This window comes from Anolis carolinensis, chromosome 4 (assembly GCF_035594765.1).
Source record: "Anolis carolinensis isolate JA03-04 chromosome 4, rAnoCar3.1.pri, whole genome shotgun sequence".
Taxonomy (NCBI): domain Eukaryota; kingdom Metazoa; phylum Chordata; class Lepidosauria; order Squamata; family Dactyloidae; genus Anolis; species Anolis carolinensis.
Window position 1 is genome coordinate 96,524,499 of NC_085844.1, and position 21,341 is coordinate 96,545,839.

General features: G+C 41.5%; 1 protein-coding gene across 5 annotated transcripts in view; it reads left to right on the forward strand.

The window, feature by feature from the left end:
- slc12a7 (solute carrier family 12 member 7) overlaps nucleotides 1-21,341 on the forward strand; it is a 154,785-nt gene that overhangs the window by 100,982 nt on the left and 32,462 nt on the right. For all 5 annotated transcript variants that reach the window (XM_008108883.3, XM_062980827.1, XM_062980829.1 and 2 more), the window contains exons 9-15: nucleotides 990-1,163; nucleotides 4,638-4,736; nucleotides 5,971-6,028; nucleotides 6,948-7,122; nucleotides 10,105-10,223; nucleotides 12,304-12,402; nucleotides 21,032-21,151. In XM_008108883.3, the coding sequence (XP_008107090.2) occupies nucleotides 990-1,163; nucleotides 4,638-4,736; nucleotides 5,971-6,028; nucleotides 6,948-7,122; nucleotides 10,105-10,223; nucleotides 12,304-12,402; nucleotides 21,032-21,151 (844 nt within the window). The remainder of the gene's footprint in view (nucleotides 1-989; nucleotides 1,164-4,637; nucleotides 4,737-5,970; nucleotides 6,029-6,947; nucleotides 7,123-10,104; nucleotides 10,224-12,303; nucleotides 12,403-21,031; nucleotides 21,152-21,341) is intronic.

Sequence of the window (21,341 nt, forward strand, 5' to 3'; positions counted from 1 at the left end):
AGGTTTTGACTTTTGTGGATTTGATTATTCACAAATTTGATTGAAGATGTTATGTTTAAGATTCTTTAGGTCCTCCAGGGCAACTCCAGTCACCCTGGGGGACCAAGGTATTTCTAGAGATAACACCTCTCTAAGAAGCATTAGATTCTCTGACATTGTTCAACTTCCAGTAGAAGTTGACCATAGAGTCACACTGGAAGACCTAGAAGTTCCTAAAGGGGAGGTGTTGTCCATAGAGTCACACGCTCAGGTTAAAAGATAGCAATTTCTTTATTCACAGTTTTCACTGCCCTTAACCCCAGCAAATGTGGAGGGCTGGCTCTATTTAGTATTTTACTACTGACCTCAGCAGCATGGACTACATTCATCACACACTGATGATTTTAAATAATATTCTAAATATTGTCAGAGTTTTATATTATTTAGGTCATTTCTTATGTGAAAATGGCTAAGTGTTTGTAAGAATCATGTCCTATCCATGTATGACCAGCAGCAATCAAGACACCTGCTAAAGACTGATTGCTATTAATAGAGACTGAGTAAATCTTGAGTTGGTGAATGTGAATGTAAATATGAAGGTGATGGTGTTGCTGTTGGAAAGCTGTTGGAGTGGAGCTGAAGAAAGCGTAAAGATAACATTTTGTTTCGCCGGTTGAAAGCTGCTGATAAAAGCCAAGGACTGTTATGTTTGTATATATTTTTTATATAAATCTTTATTTACTAAAAGACAGTTTGTTTTGGGGTTTTCTCCTTGGACGAAGGGTGCAACTTCCGCAGAAGGGGTTGAATGTTTGGAACCACAATTTGATAGCTGCGACAAATATGTCAAGTGCAGGTTGCTTTTTTCTACTAAGAAACAAATATAAAACAATTTTCTCATAAGCAAACAAGGGCTGGAGCGGATATTTGAGGATCATTGAAGGTCTTCCACAGAGGGCTTTTAAAATTTATTTTTATATGCTGATCAGATACATTTTTTTTCTTCGTAGATAATTTATGGAGTGTATATCGAGAAAAAGGAGTAATTATAGAGAAACAGGATATGCCATCAGTTCCTGTTCCATCTCTGGAAGAAGTTAAAGAAAAATCTGATGCTTATGTGTATACAGATATTATGACCTACTTTACTATGTTGGTTGGAATTTATTTTCCATCTGTGACAGGTATTGTTTTTTTTTATTCTTCTGCTAGAATACACTAGAACTGTATCTCTTTAGAGACTTATGCCTGTCTTATTTTCATGGGTGTAAAAATCTGTGTATAATGTATATCTCAGTTAATGAAGATGAGTTCCTGGGCTTTACTTTAACAGAAACTTAAAGGACCACAAGGAGACTTTTTAGAAGAAGACCTTTTTGGCAGAAGCTTTATTAACTGATGTATGCCTATACAAGAAAACATTACAGTGTCAAGAGTTGTTCATTTATTTTAATCCTCTGTATCAGTGACTTTCAGACATTTAGGGTATCATTTCCACATTGAGTTGTCTATTGGAGAAGCCTCCAATAATACTGCAGAGCATGGGAGTATTCTGCAACATACATTCAGTGTATCTAGGATGCTGGCCAAGGAAGTGAATTGAGGGTGAACATATTAATCCCGTTGAAACTGTGTATTGTAAAGCAGCACTGGACTGTTACATGCTCATGGTAGCCCTTTTTGGAATAATCATTTGATCACAATTATGTGTCACTAAAGTGAAAGAACTGCCCTACCAAAAGGCAAGGCTGCTGCTCTGACTATGTAATGAATTTTGCACTACGGGCCCATCTACATAAATGAAATAAGGCTAGGCGGGAGTGAATTGACTTCATGGCATCCACATTATGCACAAGGCTGATTCACCCTAATTTCTGGCAAGTTGGGGAATGCCCTGAAGCTTCCCTGAAGTGCTGGAGCTTACTTCCACTTTGGACATACGTAAACAGTTGGGTCAGTTCTGATTTGGAACTGGCTGACACTGTTTTACAGAGCCAGCCCGCTCCGGCCACCCATAGACAACAGCTGACACTGCATGTGATGAGCTCCAGCCAACAATTTTGAGCCCAATAGTCACCACTAAGCTGAAAACATGACATGTGAAATCCTTCTTACCTCCAATCCAGCATGGTGAGGGATGTGTTAATTCCTGTGGGTTTGATCCAGTTTACTCCACTCTACTATGTAGCCCATGTGGGTGAGCCCCATGAGATCTAGTGAGAATAAATAACATTATAGGCTGAATAAGTAAAGCCCAACAAAATACATCCCTTCCTATGCTCACTGTGAGATTCTCTTCCTCTTTCTCTAAAGGCAACCTGATTTTATTAATGTATTATTGATCACCAATGATAAGTGTGAATGAAGACCCAACTATTATTAGTCATTATTAGGGAGCCAAGAATCCCCATTTTTTTTTAAAAAAAAAAATAAGTAGACGTTAACCAGCTGGGCTTCTCCTGTAAGTTTTCAAAGATTGACATTGAATATTCACCATAGAGATCTTAGGAACTGTTTCCCTCTATCATTCCAACCCAGATGTCGGCTCACCTCTCCACTGTAATTCCCACAAGCCAAAACCAACATATAAAATGGTACACATATTTTATTACTTAAAATCTCAGTATTCGTTTTACATTGTCCATGGTAGTTCCTGTAAAAATCCCTCCTATCCAGGACATAGAACTTGAGTGGCCTGTGAATCTACCGGTTTCCCATTAGCCATACATGTCTTCAGCCATGATGGTGCTCCTAACTGAAAATTCTGATATTCTCTTAACGTATGTTTGATATAACGAATACAAATAATAATAAATTTGACAGTGCAAAAAATCTGGATGTACCTTTCTCAGCATTTTGGTTTTCTTGGCATGGAAGATGTACTTTTGAGTACACATTGTGAGCAAGTTGCTTATATGAGAAAGGGCCTATTATCTTAGTTTGACTGCCAGAAGAGAAAATGATTTGGAATTTTGTCAGCATCTCTTTTTATGCCTGACAAAATATAGTCTTTGTCTTCCTTTGTGTTGCTTTGAATCCTGTGAGTAAGGCAAGAAGCTGTCTGAACTTGTTCTCTCATGTAAAGAATATTCTAGGGACACAATACATTTACCATGGTCATAAGAGTTATAATAATAGCTTATTGCCTGAAAAGTGTTGATTTAGATCAGGTATGGGCAAACTTTTTTGCCTTGTGAGCTCTACCGAGACAGCCAGGCCGGGAAGGAGAGGGCTTATGAGAGGGTGGCACCGGGAGAGGTTGGGGCAGGGCCCAGGTCATCCTCAGGTTGTCCTCTTGGCATAAGGATGGAATTACTTATCCCATCCTTGCACCAGGAGTAAAACAAGACATGTGTGAACTGCCCTAATTCTCTTCTCTTGATCTTCAGGCTGTCCTCTCAGCATTATGCTGGGAGGAGGGCAAGACAGGTGATAGCCAAGAGCATGCCAGACTCTTAGCCTTCCTTGGGTCGTCCTCTCGGCATAAGGATGGGGCTGCTCGCACTGTCCTTATGCCGGAGGAGGGTGAGACATTCTGTGGCTGAGAGCACCCCAGAGGGCTCTCAGCTGCTACATACCTTCCTCCCCTGTCCTTTCTGCATAAGGGTGCCGCAGGCCACTGTGTCCTTATGCTAAGAGTACAGGGAAAATGAGGAGGTCCTGAGGTAAGCGCCCAGCGGGCCCCATCTGGCCCCCGGGCCTTAGTTTGCCTATGCCTGATTTAGATGTAACTCTTCCATGGAAGTCTTCAGTACCTCACAATTCATATTTTTCCACTGAGACCTTTTCTCCAGTATATTCCATTCTATTTCTTTACCTTTCCCAATATATAGAGAGTATAGAAATATAGACTTTACAATCTTGGCTGTATGGTTTATAGGTTAAATCTTTCTTGAAGCTACCAGTTGATTTGCAGGTGGCTAAGGATAGAGTTGTTTTAGATTGATTAATTGACAGTGGTCCTTCAGATATTGGTTATGCTGATTAAGGCTGACAGACATTGTAGACAGAGACACCTAGAGGGCCAGAATTTTATAACCAATGTTCTGTACAATAGAGAATACAGAACCAGCAGCCACTTCTCTGAAATAGTTTTCTGAGTAACTCACAATATGATACCACATAGGTTTCATCACATATACACAATGGAGTTCATGCTTGATTATAGTTTAATGTAATCAAAATTCCCTTCACCATTCCAATTAATTTAACTTCCCGGTATTTATCCCACGTTTGATTAACCATACTCCATTGTAGTATACAAATAGTGTGGTTAATTATTTATGTGGCTGATAATTAGTAAAGATATAGACTCTTAAAAATTGTCACTATGTTTAATCATAGATATGTTGCAGCATTAGCCACTGTAGCTGTTGCTTTTTGGGACTCTACTAGTAGGCCAGGTAGACCTCTCCATGCTCCAATAAGTTCATCTTGTTAGACATATTTATTTCATTACCATTTCAGCCGAAGTCATGCTTGACATCTGAATGATCTCAAAGATTAAATGCTTATACTGTACATGCAACTCAGACCAGAATCAGACTTGAGTGGATTCCTTCAATCAAGTTAATGTATGTTTGTACTATTGTTATTGAACATCAGTAACCAAATGACAACCCATTTTGCTGTGATGTATTGTTTTGTTCTTGGTTTAGGCATCATGGCAGGTTCAAACAGGTCTGGAGATCTTCGAGATGCTCAAAAATCTATTCCAACTGGAACAATTCTAGCCATTTCAACTACATCATTTATCTGTATCCTTTCAATACAATTTAAATAATCCAGATCCCATATCCCTTGTTCATATATATTTGTAGTTTCATGTTAGGTATTTGTTTTGATGGCACACAGATTGCTAACATGCAACCACAATACTTGGCCCTAAAGGTTTAATCATAGATATTTTACTTATATCCAGTATCCAGTATAGGTATGTTGGGATTGATTCAACCAAACATATGAAGCAGAAAACATTAAAATCATCCGAGAATAGTGAATAAGAACATTAAATCCCCCCCATAAACATGCTTCATTTTAAATAGTGGGTAAAATCAAGATGATATTTAAACTCTACAATGGGTGAAAAGTGTTAGATGGATAGCAGAAATTGGCTGTTCAATTTAGATGGAACTAAATACAGTTGTATAATAGTCTGATTTATTTCTTTTCATTTTGGACACATGTGGAAATAGTAGTAATAAAAAGTAGTAATGGCCACATATCAGTGTTAATGAGAATGAGGAAGATGCTTGTTATTATGTTGAAAACCTTTGAGGACAGGGGGTTACCTTAGGTCAGGGATAGGAAAGATGTGACCCTTTAGAAGTTTCAACTGCAGATCACATCATCTCTCATCACTGGAAGTGCTGGCTACGACTGTGGGATTTAACGGTCAAACAATATCTAGAAGAGCACATTTTGCCCAATTCTTGTATCTGTGGCTGTGATCTCTCTCTCGTGTGCACACACACACACACACACACAAATAGAAAGAGCGAGAGCATGTGTGCTCATGCTATCTGTAATGTTTCATTTGCTTTGTTATTATTAAAATTACTTTCTGTAATGTGTTTTCCCCGTGAACTATTAGCTAATGCATAATTTGAAATGGAAAACAAATATAAGCTGATCAGATGTAAATACTCAGAGATACTTTTGGTTTCAAAAGATAGAACTAAACACGTACTGTTTTTATCAATTCTGAGATGCACTTAAAAAATGGGAAGTGTCTTAGAATCATAGGTGCTTGTATATATAGCTTTCTTTCTGTGTGGTACTGAAATCAGTGTGTGTCTTACAATTGATGGCATCTTATAATCTATGAAATGCAGTATTTAGTTATGTACAAATGAAATCATAGAACAATGATCAAATGCAAGTTAAAATACTTTTTATTTATTCAAATATTTTTATGAGATTTCCACATAACCCCTGCTCCAGTTTCCAACTTTATGTGCATTAACGCCTTCCTTGATTCTCAAAACACAGATCTGTCCTGTATAATTCTGTTTGGTGCCTGTATCGAAGGAGTGGTCTTGAGGGACAAGTATGTAAAGGAGTCCTCACCCTATCATTTTTAGTGGATGCATGTGATATGTTATAGCATTTCAAGTAGATACAAATATGCCATTTTCTAGCAGCAGGCAGTACTCAAAATCATAGTTCAGAGCAGCAGTACCCCAAATGATAGTCCATGGACTAGTGTCAGCCCTCAGCCATCTGCTGTTAATCCTTACAGAGCTTCCAGGAAAGGGGGAAAAACAACTGTAGCCACTGGGTATAAAGTGCCAATTGCTAGCTCTTTAGGGGGGAAAGTATTCCAGCCCACCACAGCTAATAGGTTTACAAAATTCAGAATAAACTTCCTTCTGAAAAAAAAAATGCTGTCAGAGCCGTCCTGAGGTAATTTTGGGGAGTAGGCGACCAGAATTTTGGCACCCCCCCCCCGAATTTTGGCACCACCCCCCCCAAACAAATAGCTAAAAAATACCTGCAGCTGCGGCATCGGCTGTGGCAGCGGCAGCCCCCTGGAGAGCATGCATGCCCAGCCACCGTCCACGCAGTCGATTGAAAGGCCTGTGCACGCACACAGGCCCATCGCCCAAAAAGCATGATCAATGGGCCTGTGCGCATTCGCAGGCCTTCCAATCGACCTTGCGGAGTGATTGCTTTGGCTTGGCACCGTGCGGAGCGGCCTAGGCAGGCCGGGACTCCCGGCTAACGTGGGGGCACCTTGACAGCACCCCCGGTAATAGTGCGCCACAGGCGACTGCCTAATTGGCCTCGCTGATGGACCGCCTCTGAGTGCTGTCCTCTCTGTTTCAGTTTTATTCATCATTAGAATGACATGAATGTGCCCACATAACTTGACCCTACATTTTTGTGATTTAGACATTTCCTAGGTGTGCATAATTTACTTAATTCTTCTTTCTTGTTTAATGTTGCATGTGATCTTTCCCCACAAGATTTGGAGAAGCAGTTAATGGAAATCTAGTGATTGGTACATTGGCATGGCCCTCTCCATGGGTTATTGTAATTGGCTCATTCTTTTCCACATGTGGTGCTGGTCTCCAGAGCCTCACTGGTGCTCCCCGGCTCCTCCAGGCAATTGCAAGAGATGGCATTGTACCATTTCTACATGTGAGTCCTTGTGTTTTCTCTCTTTTTGAGCACTTTCACTGTTGGGCTGCAGAATAATTATTTTTGGAAGACCAGTCCTAATCTCTGACTTTAACAGCAGTGATGCACTCAGATGTCTTGCTGTAATTGTTCTGTTTCTTCGGTATCGAGGCTTGATGGCAATTTTCTCTGGCTGATCACAGCCCATTAGAGAAAAAAAAAAACACTCAGCTATATGTTGCACGCGGAGCTGTAATTGTGGAGTAGCAGCTTGCACATTGAATCATGAAGACAACACTTTACAAAGAAAAGTGTGCTAATTGTTTTTAAAAATATGGAGGCTGAGTGAAATCCGTAGAATTTTGTATATGAAATAATCATACTAGCTCATCTATTTCTGAATGCTTGTACACAAATATGTTTATTTATGGTATATTTTGCAACATTGTAACATTTGTCAATACTTTATGACCAAAAATATAGAAAAGTTATCTACTACGCCTCATATCATGCTAATGTCAAGGTTGTCTGATATTTATTTATTTTATGATTGTATGTGTGTATCTACAAACATGAAAATGCATTGATTTGCGTGTGTGTATTATATATACGACTGGACTTAACGTCGGGGGAAACCTTTACCTTATATATATATATATACTAGCTGTGCCCGGCCACGCGTTGCTGTGGCGAAGTCTGGTGGTATGGGAAATAAAGTATTGAGGAATTGGTGGTAGTTAAGGTCAAGGGTAAAGCTTTTCCCCTGACATTAAGTCCAGTCGTGTCTTACTCTGGAGGTTGGTGCTCATCTCCATTTCTAAGCCGAAGAGCCGGCGTTGTCCGTAGACTCCTCCAAAGTCATGTGGGATGACTGCATGGAGCGGCGTTACCTTCCCGCCGGAGCAGTACTTATTGATGCACTCACATTTGCATGTTTTTGAACTTCTGGGTTGGCAGAAGCTGGGGCTAACAGTGGGGGCTCTCTCCGCTCCCCCAATTCAAACCTGTGGCCTTTCGGTCCAGAAGTTCAGCAGCTCAGCGCTTTAACACACTGCGCCATCAGGGGATATTATTTCCTAAAGGTTGTGAATATACAATATTTCTGATTGGTTTTTTTTGTTTGTTGGAGGCAAGTATGAATGCTGCAATTAGGAAAAATGATTAGGATGTAATGGCCTTGCAGCTTTAAAGCCTGGCTGTTTCCTCCCTGAGTGAATTTTTTGTTGGGAGGTGTTAGCTGGCCCTGATTGTTTCCTGTCTGGAATTCCCTTGTTTTCAGAGTGGTGTTGTTTGCGATATTTTATGTGATTCTACTGTCTGTGGCCCTGAGAAAACAGAGGATTTTCCAGACTTTGATGATAGGAATACTTTGTTGGGAGATGTTAGCTGGCCCTGACTGTTTCCTGTGTGGAATTGCCCTGTTTATTTACTGTCCTGGTTTTAGAGATTATATTGTTCTGCATTATTCTATCCCAGTAATTATTTCATATTAAAGAAGAATCTCACTTATCCAACATTCGCTTATACAATGTTCTGGATTATCCAACGCAGTCTGCCTTTTCATAATCAATGTTTTTGTAGTCAGTGTTTTAAATTCATTGTGATATTTTAGTGGTAAATTTGTAAATACAGTACAGTAGAGTCTGTATTAAACATCAAATTAAGTTATGATTTTACAAATTAAGCACCAAAACATCATGTTAGACAACAAATTTGTCAGAAAAAGTAGTTCAGTACACAGTAATGCTATATAGTAATTACTGTATTTATGAATTTAGCACCAAGATATCACGATATATTGAAAGCATTGACTACAAAAATGCATTGGATAATCCAGAACGTTGGATAAGCGAGTGTTGGATAAGTGAGACTCTACTGTAAATACTACATAGCATTACTGCGCATGGAACTACTTTTTCTGTCAAATTTGTTGTATAATATGATGTTTTGGTGCTTAATTTGTATAACGATTACCTAATTTGATGTTTAATTGGCTTTTCCTGAATCCCTTCTTATTATCCAACCTTTTCACTTATCCTGCCAGCCTGTTTACGTTGGATAAGTGAGACTCTACTGTATATTTCTAATCTTATATTATCTGCTCAGAACTGGATTATATGAGGCCCCTTCTTCACAGCTGAATAAAATGCACACTGAAGTGGATTATATGGTAGTGTGGACTCAAGATAATCCAGTGCAAAGCAGATAATATAAGATTATAAATGGGTTATATAGCTGTGTTGAAGGGCCTTGAGTCTACATTGCCATATAATCCAGTGCAAATTAGATAATCTGTGGAAGAAGTCTAAGTGAGGCCTAAATCTGCCTGTCCCCTAACTGAAACCTGGCTGTCCCTTGGTTGCTAGGCAACCAAGTGGGCAGAGATTAGCCCTCTAAACTGGCAGCAATTGGATAAAAAAATTATTGCTCTCCCTCTAATTAGGACTTTATTTTTCTTTTCTTTTTGTTGTATCAACCTTGAGGCGTGGATGATGGGTTGTGTTGTCAAATTTTGAGGTTGGGGGGCCTGTAGTTTTGTTGTTTTGTGAATTGCCGTGATGCCATCACTCTTTTATATATAGATATATCTGTCTGATATTTCTGCCAGTATTTTTAAGAAACTTGGGGAAAAAGACTAAACTAAAAATGATTAGCTCATTTTGAATTATGTTGCCTATAATTTCTTATAATTTATCATTGTTTTAATCGCTTATGAGATATGTTTATAATATCTTATGTTATTACAATGTATAATAACTTGAATTATTAGAAAGGATAGTGTAAATCTATATTCAAAACATGGAAAACTTCAAAGGTTGAACTATAATTTCCAGAAGCCTTCAGTCAGCAGAACCACTGGGCATGTGAAGGAGGGTTCTGGAAGTTATAGTCCAAAAGGATAATTTTTCAAAGCTCTAGCTTTATGTAATCCAGTATGTGTTTTGTAGATGCATGTGTTTGAAATTAATTAATACATTCTTTTTTTAAAAAAACACACACCAGGTATTTGGTCATGGAAAAGCAAATGGAGAACCCACATGGGCTTTGCTCCTGACTGCACTAATATGTGAGATAGGCATTCTCATAGCTTCGCTCGATAGTGTGGCTCCAATCCTTTCTATGTAAGTATGAACAGAAGTTTCATTTATATACGTACGAAAAATATATCCATCTATTATTAGTAAATAGTGGATAAATTTTGTCTCTTTTTATATACCATTTATTTTAAAAACAGTTACTGGAGTTCATGATCACAGTAACAAATGTGTAACCTAGAGTTATGCATTCATATTCATAATTCCTATGTAATCAATACTGTAGGGGATCACTTTGTCCTGACTTAATAGGAAGTCGCCTTTGTGAATTGGGGGGGGGGGGGGTCTGCTGTTGATCTCAGTACACCAGATGATGTTTTTGTAAGCACCCCCTTTCCTGCAAACAATCTCAATTACAAAGAGGAATTGTGACAGGGACCCTCCTACTGTTGCATTGGAGATTAGCGGGGTGGAGTGGTGGGGTTGTCAGTCTGCTACATTTTAATGGAAAGGAGCTCATGTTTAGTTAGTCAGGATTGCAAAGAGGGGGTCAAGCCAAGGGCTGCTATTGTACATAAGTATAGTTAACTAAAGACACATCTACAGTGCCTCTTTATTCTGAAAAGAGTGGGGAAATCAGCTCTGGGCAGCTATATGACAGACAGAGCTGATTCAGGTTAACATGACTTTGAACTGCATTTTAAAAAGTCACATGTTGCTCTGAATTCTCCCCAAGTATCTAAACCAAACCACAACTTTAGGCTCAAGTAAATAGTTGGGACGGTTCCAAAATGGAGCCGACCACAACTGTTTATATGGTCACCCCGTGTTCCCCAAGCCTGGGCAGCCTGGTTACAAGGGATGACAAACCCCTCCCCCCCCCCAAATAATGGGCGCAACATGGCTAGTGTCCATTATTCATTGTCTGGATTGACTTCAGCCAGGGTGCCAAAGCAACACAGGAGATGAGGGAGAGGAGAGGAGGCTACATTCCCTGACCTATTTCACTCCAGTCAACGAATAACAGACACGTGCTCTAGTGTGCCCGGTGGCCACCACTATGACAGAAACAGGAGAGGAATAGTAAGAATGTCCATCCAGCTGTGCCAAACTGGGTTTGGTGCACCCAAAGGTCAGGACTCCTTACCACCTCTGCAATGCTCAGGGGCTTGTGGAAAAAAATATCCCAGGGCCAGTCCAGAATTCAATATTCTAGATCAGTATCAAGATATCAAGTGTCCATGTAGAACCGCCCTAAGTAGCCGATCTAGAATCTTGGTAAGTGTCAAGAGTAGATGTATTAGTTGAAAGAAAGATACAATTGACTGAAACCTTTTCTAACAACTAGGCTGCCTTTGAGATCTTATTATTGTAGAGGCATCATGGTATTTGGCTGTAATATACAGGATTTGAAATTAAAATACTACATGCTTAGTTCTCAGAGTGTGAGGAGAGAACTGCATATTCCATGTAATACAGAACTATTGCGCTTTTGTATCATTTTTCTTTGTATTTCTCCACTTTCAGCAGACAATAAGATGAAGCAGGGCAAAATAAAAGTGTGACCTGGGGATAGTGGTAGGTCAGCCATGTAAATAAGCTGTTTTTAAAAAGGTTTTTAAGCAGCTAGACACAAAGGGAAAGGGTTTTTGTTCTTTTGTGACTAACATGGATAGAAAGCTCACTGACAGAATAGATGGTACAGAGTTTGTGCCCCCCCCCCCCGCAAAGCTGGCTCATGCACCTCATACACTTTCATGTATTTATTTGCATGGAATTACCTGATACCTATAGTGACCAGGTAACTTGTGATATATTGTTGTCACTTTTAGCAGCATCCTGTAACAAGTAACAAAGTTTCCTCTGTGATGTAGGACACTGATATGTAGGGCTACAATTTCCTTCTGATCTCCTTGAAGCCCACATTTTGTGTTTGCCTTTCTGATCTCTGATCTTTTTAAATATCTTTTGCCATTTGGAAAAAATGCAGGGTAGGCCATTGTTTTGGAGGGAATGTCTTTGACCTGACTATAATAATCAGACCAACCTTTATATCTTCAAACATTTTGAAGATTATCATTCATATTTGTCCTTTCTTTTAATTTTATCTGTTCCCAAGACCAGAGTGAGTGGTGGTATTCATTTTAAATTGTGCTTGTCTTTGTAGGTTTTTCCTAATGTGCTATCTCTTTGTGAACTTGGCATGTGCCGTTCAGACCCTTCTCCGTACACCAAACTGGAGACCTCGTTTCAAGTATTATCATTGGTATGTTGTGATTATTACATAAGTATTTAGTTAAAATACAAAATAAGCATTTGGTTTATATTTGTAGGGTGTTCCTATAATCTCAGACATTGTGTATATTTATTTTTCTCCATTAAAACAATAATGCCATACAACACATAAAGCTATAAGAAGGACAAGGAAAAATTAGAATTATTCTATAGGTAAACAGGAGAGAAATGGTGACAGAGATATGTGATATTAAAAGAGTGTAGATACATTTATAGTTTTCACTGAACGGACTTCAAGAAGATTAGAAAATGATTTTTAATGCAGGCACTATCAGTTTGTTTAAACAGCAATTTGTTTAAAGTAGTACATACTGTTCTACCTTATTACTGAATAAAGAGAACGAGAGAATAGATAAATACTTTCCTCTGAATACAGATCTCTGCTTTAAATGGTTCGCTTTTGTTGTCCAGTCTAAAGGAAAAATAGAGTTGAGCAGTTTGAGGATTTGGAAATTAAACTCTTCACTTTTATAATGAACTTTTATGATTGTATGAACACCTACATATTAATTTTGAGCGTATAAAAGATCCAGTTATGTGCTACTTTCTGTTAATATTTAGAAACATAACTGTAGTGCAGCAAAGAAATGTCAGAACTGTGAAATCGTGCATATATCTCTAATAAAAGTCTCTGGAAGATGTCGGCCAGGAAATTGGTCTGCCTTTCCAATGTTGTGGGACTACAATACCCAATAATCCTGGCCAGCATGGCCAATAGTCCAGATGTTGCAGTCCAGCAACATCTGGAGACTACAGAATTCCCACCTCTGGTGTAAACATAGTGTACTTCTACACTGTCCAATTAATGCAGCTTGACACACTTTAACTTCACGACTCAATGTTATGGAATCATGGGATTTGTAGTTTGGTGAGGAACTAGCATTCTTTGTCAAAGAAGGTTAAAAACTTTGTAATCTACAGCTCCCAGGATTCCATAACACTGAGTCATAGCACGTAGTGTCAAACTGCATTAATTCTGCAGTTTAGATGCACCCAGAGAGGTATGTGTTATGACACTTCCCCTTTAGGACTACATTATTGTTAATCTCTGGCCTCATTTATTAACGTGCTTCACAAGTTTCAATCACAAGCTTTGCCACCTTGTCAAGCTAAAAGGATTCTTGGCTCTTGGGGGGGGGGGATAATGACATTAATTTTTTGTATATCCATACGTGCATTTCTTTTTGTTGATGCATGAAAACAACTACCTATAAACATTTGAAAATGCGGAAGGACTGAGGGAAGAGCATCTTAACAGTACCTAAATTTATTTGAAAAATGACTTGCACTTGTTTTGAAAACTGGGATACCTACATCTGATGAAGTAGACAATTAACCATATTAACTAATTTATGAAAGAACAATATGTCCTTTCATAAAAGATAGCAGCATAGTTTATGTCAAGGACAGAACGCCACAAGATTCAAAGTAACAGAGTTTATTAGATTACAGAACTCAAAAATGCCCGTAAAACACAAGGGCCAGGCAATTTTTGCCTTTAGGAGCAAAAAGGGGCAAAAGTAAATGTTCAAAAGATAAACCGGATTAAACCGGAGTTTAATCCGGGTAAAAACAAACTGCTTTCTTCAGCCTGGGTATAAACAAAACGAAAGCCAAGGAACAAAAGATAAAGAATGCAACTAATTGGCAGCAGATTCCTCTCTGCTGCCAACACTGTGTTTAGAGTAACTTGCGTCGCTCCACACACACACACACAGCAGACAGGATTCCAACACGAACAATTCAGCCAGGGATTTTAGCAGTAGAGTAGACCAGTTCCGTTCCGTAGATCAAAGCCAGAAGCAGACGTTTGTAGTTTTTCCAAGTCCAAGAAGGGGGGAAGACAAGCCGTGGTCAGTTCAGTCCGAGTTCTCAAAGCAGGAGATGGCGTCCGTCAAGAAGACGACGGAAGGTCAAGCTAATAAGAGTAAGCACAGGTTTGCACAAACAAATGCCCACACAATCCCTCCCGCCGTCTGACCCTGGATTCCAATCAACTTACGTCTCAGCACAGGAAAGTACACAAGTCTTCAGGGAAGCGTCCCACACACACACACGAATCCCAAGCGTTTGCCCAGATTACCTTGCCCGACGCAATTTGCAATTGCTCCCAAGCCCCATTTTATGCCAGTTACAAATCTTCATCACTGTCAGCTGTCCTCCTTAACCCGGGCGTTTCCTCATCACTTTCCTCGTCAGAGCTGGAACACCTCTGACTACGCCCAACAGCATCTCCAGCTGTGGATCCCGTCCCATCCCTCCAGCTAAGCCATGGGTCTAATCCTGAAGGTCCCCATTCATCTTCTGCCCCATCATGGCCAGTGGCCCCCAATTCCTCCCTTACCCGAGTCCAATCCATCTCATCCTCCTCTGAGCTAACCAGCCCTTCCTCCATTCTCTCCGTAAACCCTTCGAAAGACTCTTCGTCAGATGGTGCTGCAAATATGTCTCGCAGTCTTTTTCTCTCTCGCTCCTCGAGAGTATCCGACTCTCGAGGAGTCTTACGTCCACGCCTGTCAGAAACAGAGCCACGAGGCTCAATCATAACACTATCCCCTCTCACAAAGGCCTCCTCCCCCGATGGCGGAGAAGTGGCAGTGATACCCTCCGCTATAGCACCACGACGACTAGAGGTATCAAGTTTCAACAGCGAACGATGAAAGACTGGATGGACCTTTAAACTAGACGGTAAACGCAAACGAAACGCAACAGAAGAAATCTTTTTAACGATAGGAAAGGGACCCAAATACCGAGGCGCAAACTTTCCCCCAGCCTGTTTAATATGTTTGGAAGATAACCACACCAAATCCCCTTCTTCCAACTCCTCCCCTGCCTGCCTGTGGCGGTCAGCCTGAGTCTTTTGCGTTGCCTTAGCTTCCAACAGTAAGCGACGGGCAACATCATGCAATGCAGCCATTTCCGTAGAGCGGTACACAGGGTCCGAAGAGACCACATTGGTCGACGGCGCCACACCTCCCCGTGGGTGAAAGCCATAAGTAAGCTCAAACGGCGTATGCTGACTAGACGTGTGCACCGCATTGTTGTAAGCAAATTCCGCCACCGGTAACCACTTCACCCAAGCCGTGGGTTGATCTAAACAAAAACAACGCAGATACTGCTCTAAGAGCCCATTAACCCGTTCCGACTGTCCATCCGTTTGCGGATGGAAGGCGGACGACACGTTTAACTTAGTCCCCAAGCACTCATGGAAGTGTTTCCAAAAGCGTGACACAAATTGCGGAGCCCTATCGGAAATAATCACCTCGGGTGCTCCGTGCAAGCGATAGATGTGCTTTGTAAATAGTAAGGCCAACGTAGGGGCCGCCGGAATGGTTGAACAAGGAATAAAATGAGCCAGTTTACTAAATAAATCCACCACCACCCAAATACAAGTATAACCCCCAGACTTAGGCAAATCTGAAATGAAATCCATGGAAATGATTTGCCATGGCCTCTCCGGAACAGGTAAAGACGACAACAACCCTCTAGGGCGCCCAACAGGCGTCTTACTCTGCTGGCAAACGGCGCAGCTGTCACAAAAGCGCAGAATGTCTTGCCGCATCTTTGGCCACCAGTAGCTCCTGGTGATAAGCTGTACGGTCTTGAACCTGCCAAAGTGCCCAGCCATGGGTTCGTCATGGTGGGCTCTAATCACCTCCAACCTGAGGGCCCCCACTGGTACGTAAACCTGCCCCCTACGCACCAATACCCCGTCTTGATCTTGGAGATGCGGCAGTATGGTACGGTTACCTGCTGAGAGCAGCATCAGTTGCTCCTGTGTCCACACATCATCTTTCTGAGCCTCAAGGATCTGATCATGTAACCCGAGCTCATTATCTACAACACACAGCGAGGCAGTAGGCAAGATGGTCTGACATACTACCTGCTCATTGGTCTTAAATTCTGGCTTGCGGGATAAAGCATCGGCCCGCAAGTTTGCCTTCCCCTCCACGAACTGCACCTTGAAGTTAAACCTGGAGAAAAACAAAGCCCAGCGGATTTGACGCTGGTTTAACTTCTTTGCTGTTTGCAAGTGCTCTAAGTTCTTATGATCAGACCTGACCACGATCTGATGCCGTGCCCCTTCAAGCCAGTGCCGCCACACCTCAAACGCCACCTTAATCGCCAACAACTCCTTCTCCCATATGGTATAGTTCTGCTCGAAGGGTGTTAGTTGCCGCGAGTAAAATCCACAGGGACGCAAGGTCCCTGAGGAATCCTTCTGAGACAATACAGCCCCCAACGCGTAGCTAGAAGCGTCCGCTTCTACCACGAACGGTTTGTCAACATCAGGATGGGTTAGTATGTTGTCCGATTGAAAACTAGACTTAAGTTGTAGAAACGCCTCGTGAGCTTCCCGCCCCCACACAAATGGCTGTTTCTTGCGCAGAAGCTGCGTCAAAGGTACCGTGAGCTTTGCAAAATTCGGAATAAACTCCCGGTAGTAATTAGCGAAACCTAAGAACCTTTGTACATCCTTCTTAGTCTTCAGCTCCTGCCATGAGTTGACGGCGTCAACCTTATGTGGGTCCATTTTAAGTTCCCTACCTGACACTACATGACCTAGGAACTCCACTTCAGGCACATGAAAGACGCACTTGGAAGCCTTGGCGAAAAGCCCATTAGCCCGCAGTCGGTGCAGAACCTGCTTGACATGTTGACGATGTTCTTTCTCGTCCTTAGAAAAAATCAAGATATCATCCAAATAAATCACTAAAAATTGGTCAATTAGGTCCCTGAACACATCGTTCATGAACCTCTGGAAGACCGCAGGAGCATTACAAAGCCCAAAAGGCATGACTCGGAACTCGTGGCATCCGAAACACGTGTTAAATGCCGTCTTCCATTCATCCCCTTCCCGTATACGGATTAAGTTATAGGCCCCCCGCAGGTCAAGCTTGGTAAAGACCTTAGCCCCTTGCACCCTTGATAACAGTTCCGAGATTAAAGGGAGCGGGTACCTATCCCGAATGGTGTATTTGTTTAGGATCCGATAGTCGCAGACCAGCCTAAGTTCCCCAGTCTTTTTGGCTACAAAGAATACTGGTGCCGCAGTTGGAGAACTAGATGGGCGAATAAACCCCTTGGCTAAATTTTCATCTAGAAACTCCCGCAAAGCTTGCCTTTCCGGTACAGTCAAGGCATACAGCCTCCCTGCTGGCAGTTTCGCACCTTCTGCCAACTTGATGGCGCAATCATATGGCCTGTGCGGTGGTAATTTGTCCGCTTCTTTTTTACAAAATACATCAGAGAACTCCCCATACTCAGCAGGCACTCCCTCCATATCAGAATGAGTAACATTTAGAGTGCAACAAACCTGCCTCTTTAAAATCACTTTACGTGTTGCCCAATCTACTTGTGGGTTTACTACAGCTAGCCAATCCATCCCCAGGATCACATCATATCTAGGCAAGCTCGTAATATCCCACACAAACGTACCCGTTACTCCCTGCACCTCCCACGTTACTGCTGAGGTTTCCTGGTTAACCACCCCAGTCTCCAGCAGTCTCCCATCTGCTCCTTCCACCCACACGTCGCATGCTTTGCGCACCTTAGGAATGCCATGCTTCTTAGCAAACTCAATATCTACATAAGAGACCGTGGCCCCTGAGTCCAGCAGTGCCAGAGTAGAAACAAGTTCCCTTCCCCCAACAGATAATGTAATGGGTACGAAAACATGCTTCCTCCCCTCAGTTGACTGCTTGAGGAGCCCTAGTGCGTTGGACTCACGTCGCACTAGGGCTGGCCTTTTCCCGAAAGCTGGGAAGGTTTCACATTACAACTTTTGGCAAAATGCCCAGCATTCCCACAGTACAAACACAAGCCCAGCTGCCTCCTACGGCTCTTTTCCTCTGTAGACAGCTTTTTAAAGACCCCAAGCTCCATGGGCTCTTCCCCCATCACCACAGGTGCCCTGGTTACATGCATGGGTGGCGCACACATTGCTTTTGAATGTTTACGAGCCTCGAACCTTGCGTCTAAACGCAGCACCTTAGCTACTAAGGCGTCCCAGCTTTCAGCCGGCTCCAAGCGTGCTAGTTCATCCTGGAGCATATCATTTAACCCGGCAGTAAATAAAAGCATGAATGCATTTTCCCCCCAATCCAGCTGGTGGCGATACAGGTTAAACTTATTCAAGTAATCCAAAACAGTCCCCTTTCCCTGTTTCAACCGATACAGAGCCCACCCAGCGTTCTCCGTGCGGAGAGGATCCCCAAAAGTATCAGTTAACAACTTTTTGAAATTATTCAAATTGTCCTTGACTGGGTCATTTCCCAAAATTAAATTAGTGGCCCATTGTCCTGCGGGACCGGTCAACAAACTCAAAATAAAGGCCACCTTGCTAGTGTCTGTGGGAAAAGCATGAGCACTGAGCTGAGAAAAATAAAGCTCCACTTGTGCCAAAAAGGTTGGCAACTTGCACCTGGTTCCGTCAAAGCGTTCAGGAGTCAAAACATGTCCTTTCACGGCATGAGCGGTTTGGCTAACGGTAAAAGCCGTTTGCAATTGGTCTAATTTGGCTCTTAACTCATCCATCGTCTTCCTGACGGGTTTATTGCTGCAATAAACCTTTTATGGGCGTCGGGCAATCTGTCAAGGACAGAACGCCACAAGATTCAAAGTAACAGAGTTTATTAGATTACAGAACTCAAAAATGCCCGTAAAACACAAGGGCCAGGCAATTTTTGCCTTTAGGAGCAAAAAGGGGCAAAAGTAAATGTTCAAAAGATAAACCGGATTAAACCGGAGTTTAATCCGGGTAAAAACAAACTGCTTTCTTCAGCCTGGGTATAAACAAAACGAAAGCCAAGGAACAAAAGATAAAGAATGCAACTAATTGGCAGCAGATTCCTCTCTGCTGCCAACACTGTGTTTAGAGTAACTTGCGTCGCTCCACACACACACACACAGCAGACAGGATTCCAACACGAACAATTCAGCCAGGGATTTTAGCAGTAGAGTAGACCAGTTCCGTTCCGTAGATCAAAGCCAGAAGCAGACGTTTGTAGTTTTTCCAAGTCCAAGAAGGGGGGAAGACAAGCCGTGGTCAGTTCAGTCCGAGTTCTCAAAGCAGGAGATGGCGTCCGTCAAGAAGACGACGGAAGGTCAAGCTAATAAGAGTAAGCACAGGTTTGCACAAACAAATGCCCACACAATCCCTCCCGCCGTCTGACCCTGGATTCCAATCAACTTACGTCTCAGCACAGGAAAGTACACAAGTCTTCAGGGAAGCGTCCCACACACACACACGAATCCCAAGCGTTTGCCCAGATTACCTTGCCCGACGCAATTTGCAATTGCTCCCAAGCCCCATTTTATGCCAGTTACAAATCTTCATCACTGTCAGCTGTCCTCCTTAACCCGGGCGTTTCCTCATCACTTTCCTCGTCAGAGCTGGAACACCTCTGACTACGCCCAACAGCATCTCCAGCTGTGGATCCCGTCCCATCCCTCCAGCTAAGCCATGGGTCTAATCCTGAAGGTCCCCATTCATCTTCTGCCCCATCATGGCCAGTGGCCCCCAATTCCTCCCTTACCCGAGTCCAATCCATCTCATCCTCCTCTGAGCTAACCAGCCCTTCCTCCATTCTCTCCGTAAACCCTTCGAAAGACTCTTCGTCAGATGGTGCTGCAAATATGTCTCGCAGTCTTTTTCTCTCTCGCTCCTCGAGAGTATCCGACTCTCGAGGAGTCTTACGTCCACGCCTGTCAGAAACAGAGCCACGAGGCTCAATCATAACAGTTTAAATACAGAAATGCATTTTGAATGTGAAGGTTGTGTATTTTTTCAATATATACACAGGAATTATCATTTTTAATTGTGTACATTGTCTAACATAAATCTTCCCACTGCATTTATTTGTTGAATGAAACTTTGCCTTACAAAGTATTTCATTTATTCCAAAATATAAAATGGTTAGTAGAATTTTTCCCATTGTCTTCCCAATTTTTTAAACGTTAAAAATAAGATGGAGGGTTTTGTTTGAGGGTGGTGAGTTTGAATTTTTCTGTATTTTTAAAGGCCTTCATATCATTAGTCAAAAAAATCAAAAGGCATTTTACTGTAATACCTTTATTAGGCAAACTCACAGATCAAATAATTAAGTGTTCAAAATTCATCATAACATCCTGACTGATAAAATGTTCCAGAGTTATCAAAAAAACTGGCACAGTATTTAAGGACCTCTGAGATGACCAGGTAAAGGTACTTCAGTACTCTTGTACTCCATTTGTTTGCCTTCCTCTGAGGATTTTGCCTTCCTCTGAAAATGAGAAAGTGTGACTTGCCCAGCTCTGGTAAATTGAATATTCAAACTCTAGTCTCCAGAGTTGTAATCCAACACGCAAACCTCACAACTCCACACTGGCTCTTTTACTTACTCTTACTACAAGTCATTTATGTAAAAATTTAGCTTTCCTAGTATTGAATCGGTGGTTTTAAATTATCTCTTTCATTTCTTGGGGTTTGGTATTATTTTACTCTTGATAGTATGTTTTGGTTGCCACATAATTCCACAATGTGTTTACAAAATATATTATACATTCTGCTACATCTAGATGCATAAACATTATCAACTTAAAATGTGTGTTTCTTTCAGGACTCTTTCATTCTTGGGGATGAGTTTGTGTCTTGCCTTGATGTTTATTTGTTCTTGGTACTATGCCTTGGTGGCCATGCTAATAGCGGGATGTATTTACAAATATATAGAATACAGAGGGTAAGAGTACACATTTATTTGAAAGTTCTGTGTAGTTGTTCAAATAAGTAACTTAGCAGGGATTTTTTATGTCCTGATTTTGGGTTAGGAACTCTCCATTGATATATCAATTTCATTTGGAGACTTGAAGATCTGTAATTGATTGTTATGGGGAAATATATTTTCTTGGTTGGAAACACGAGAGGATTAT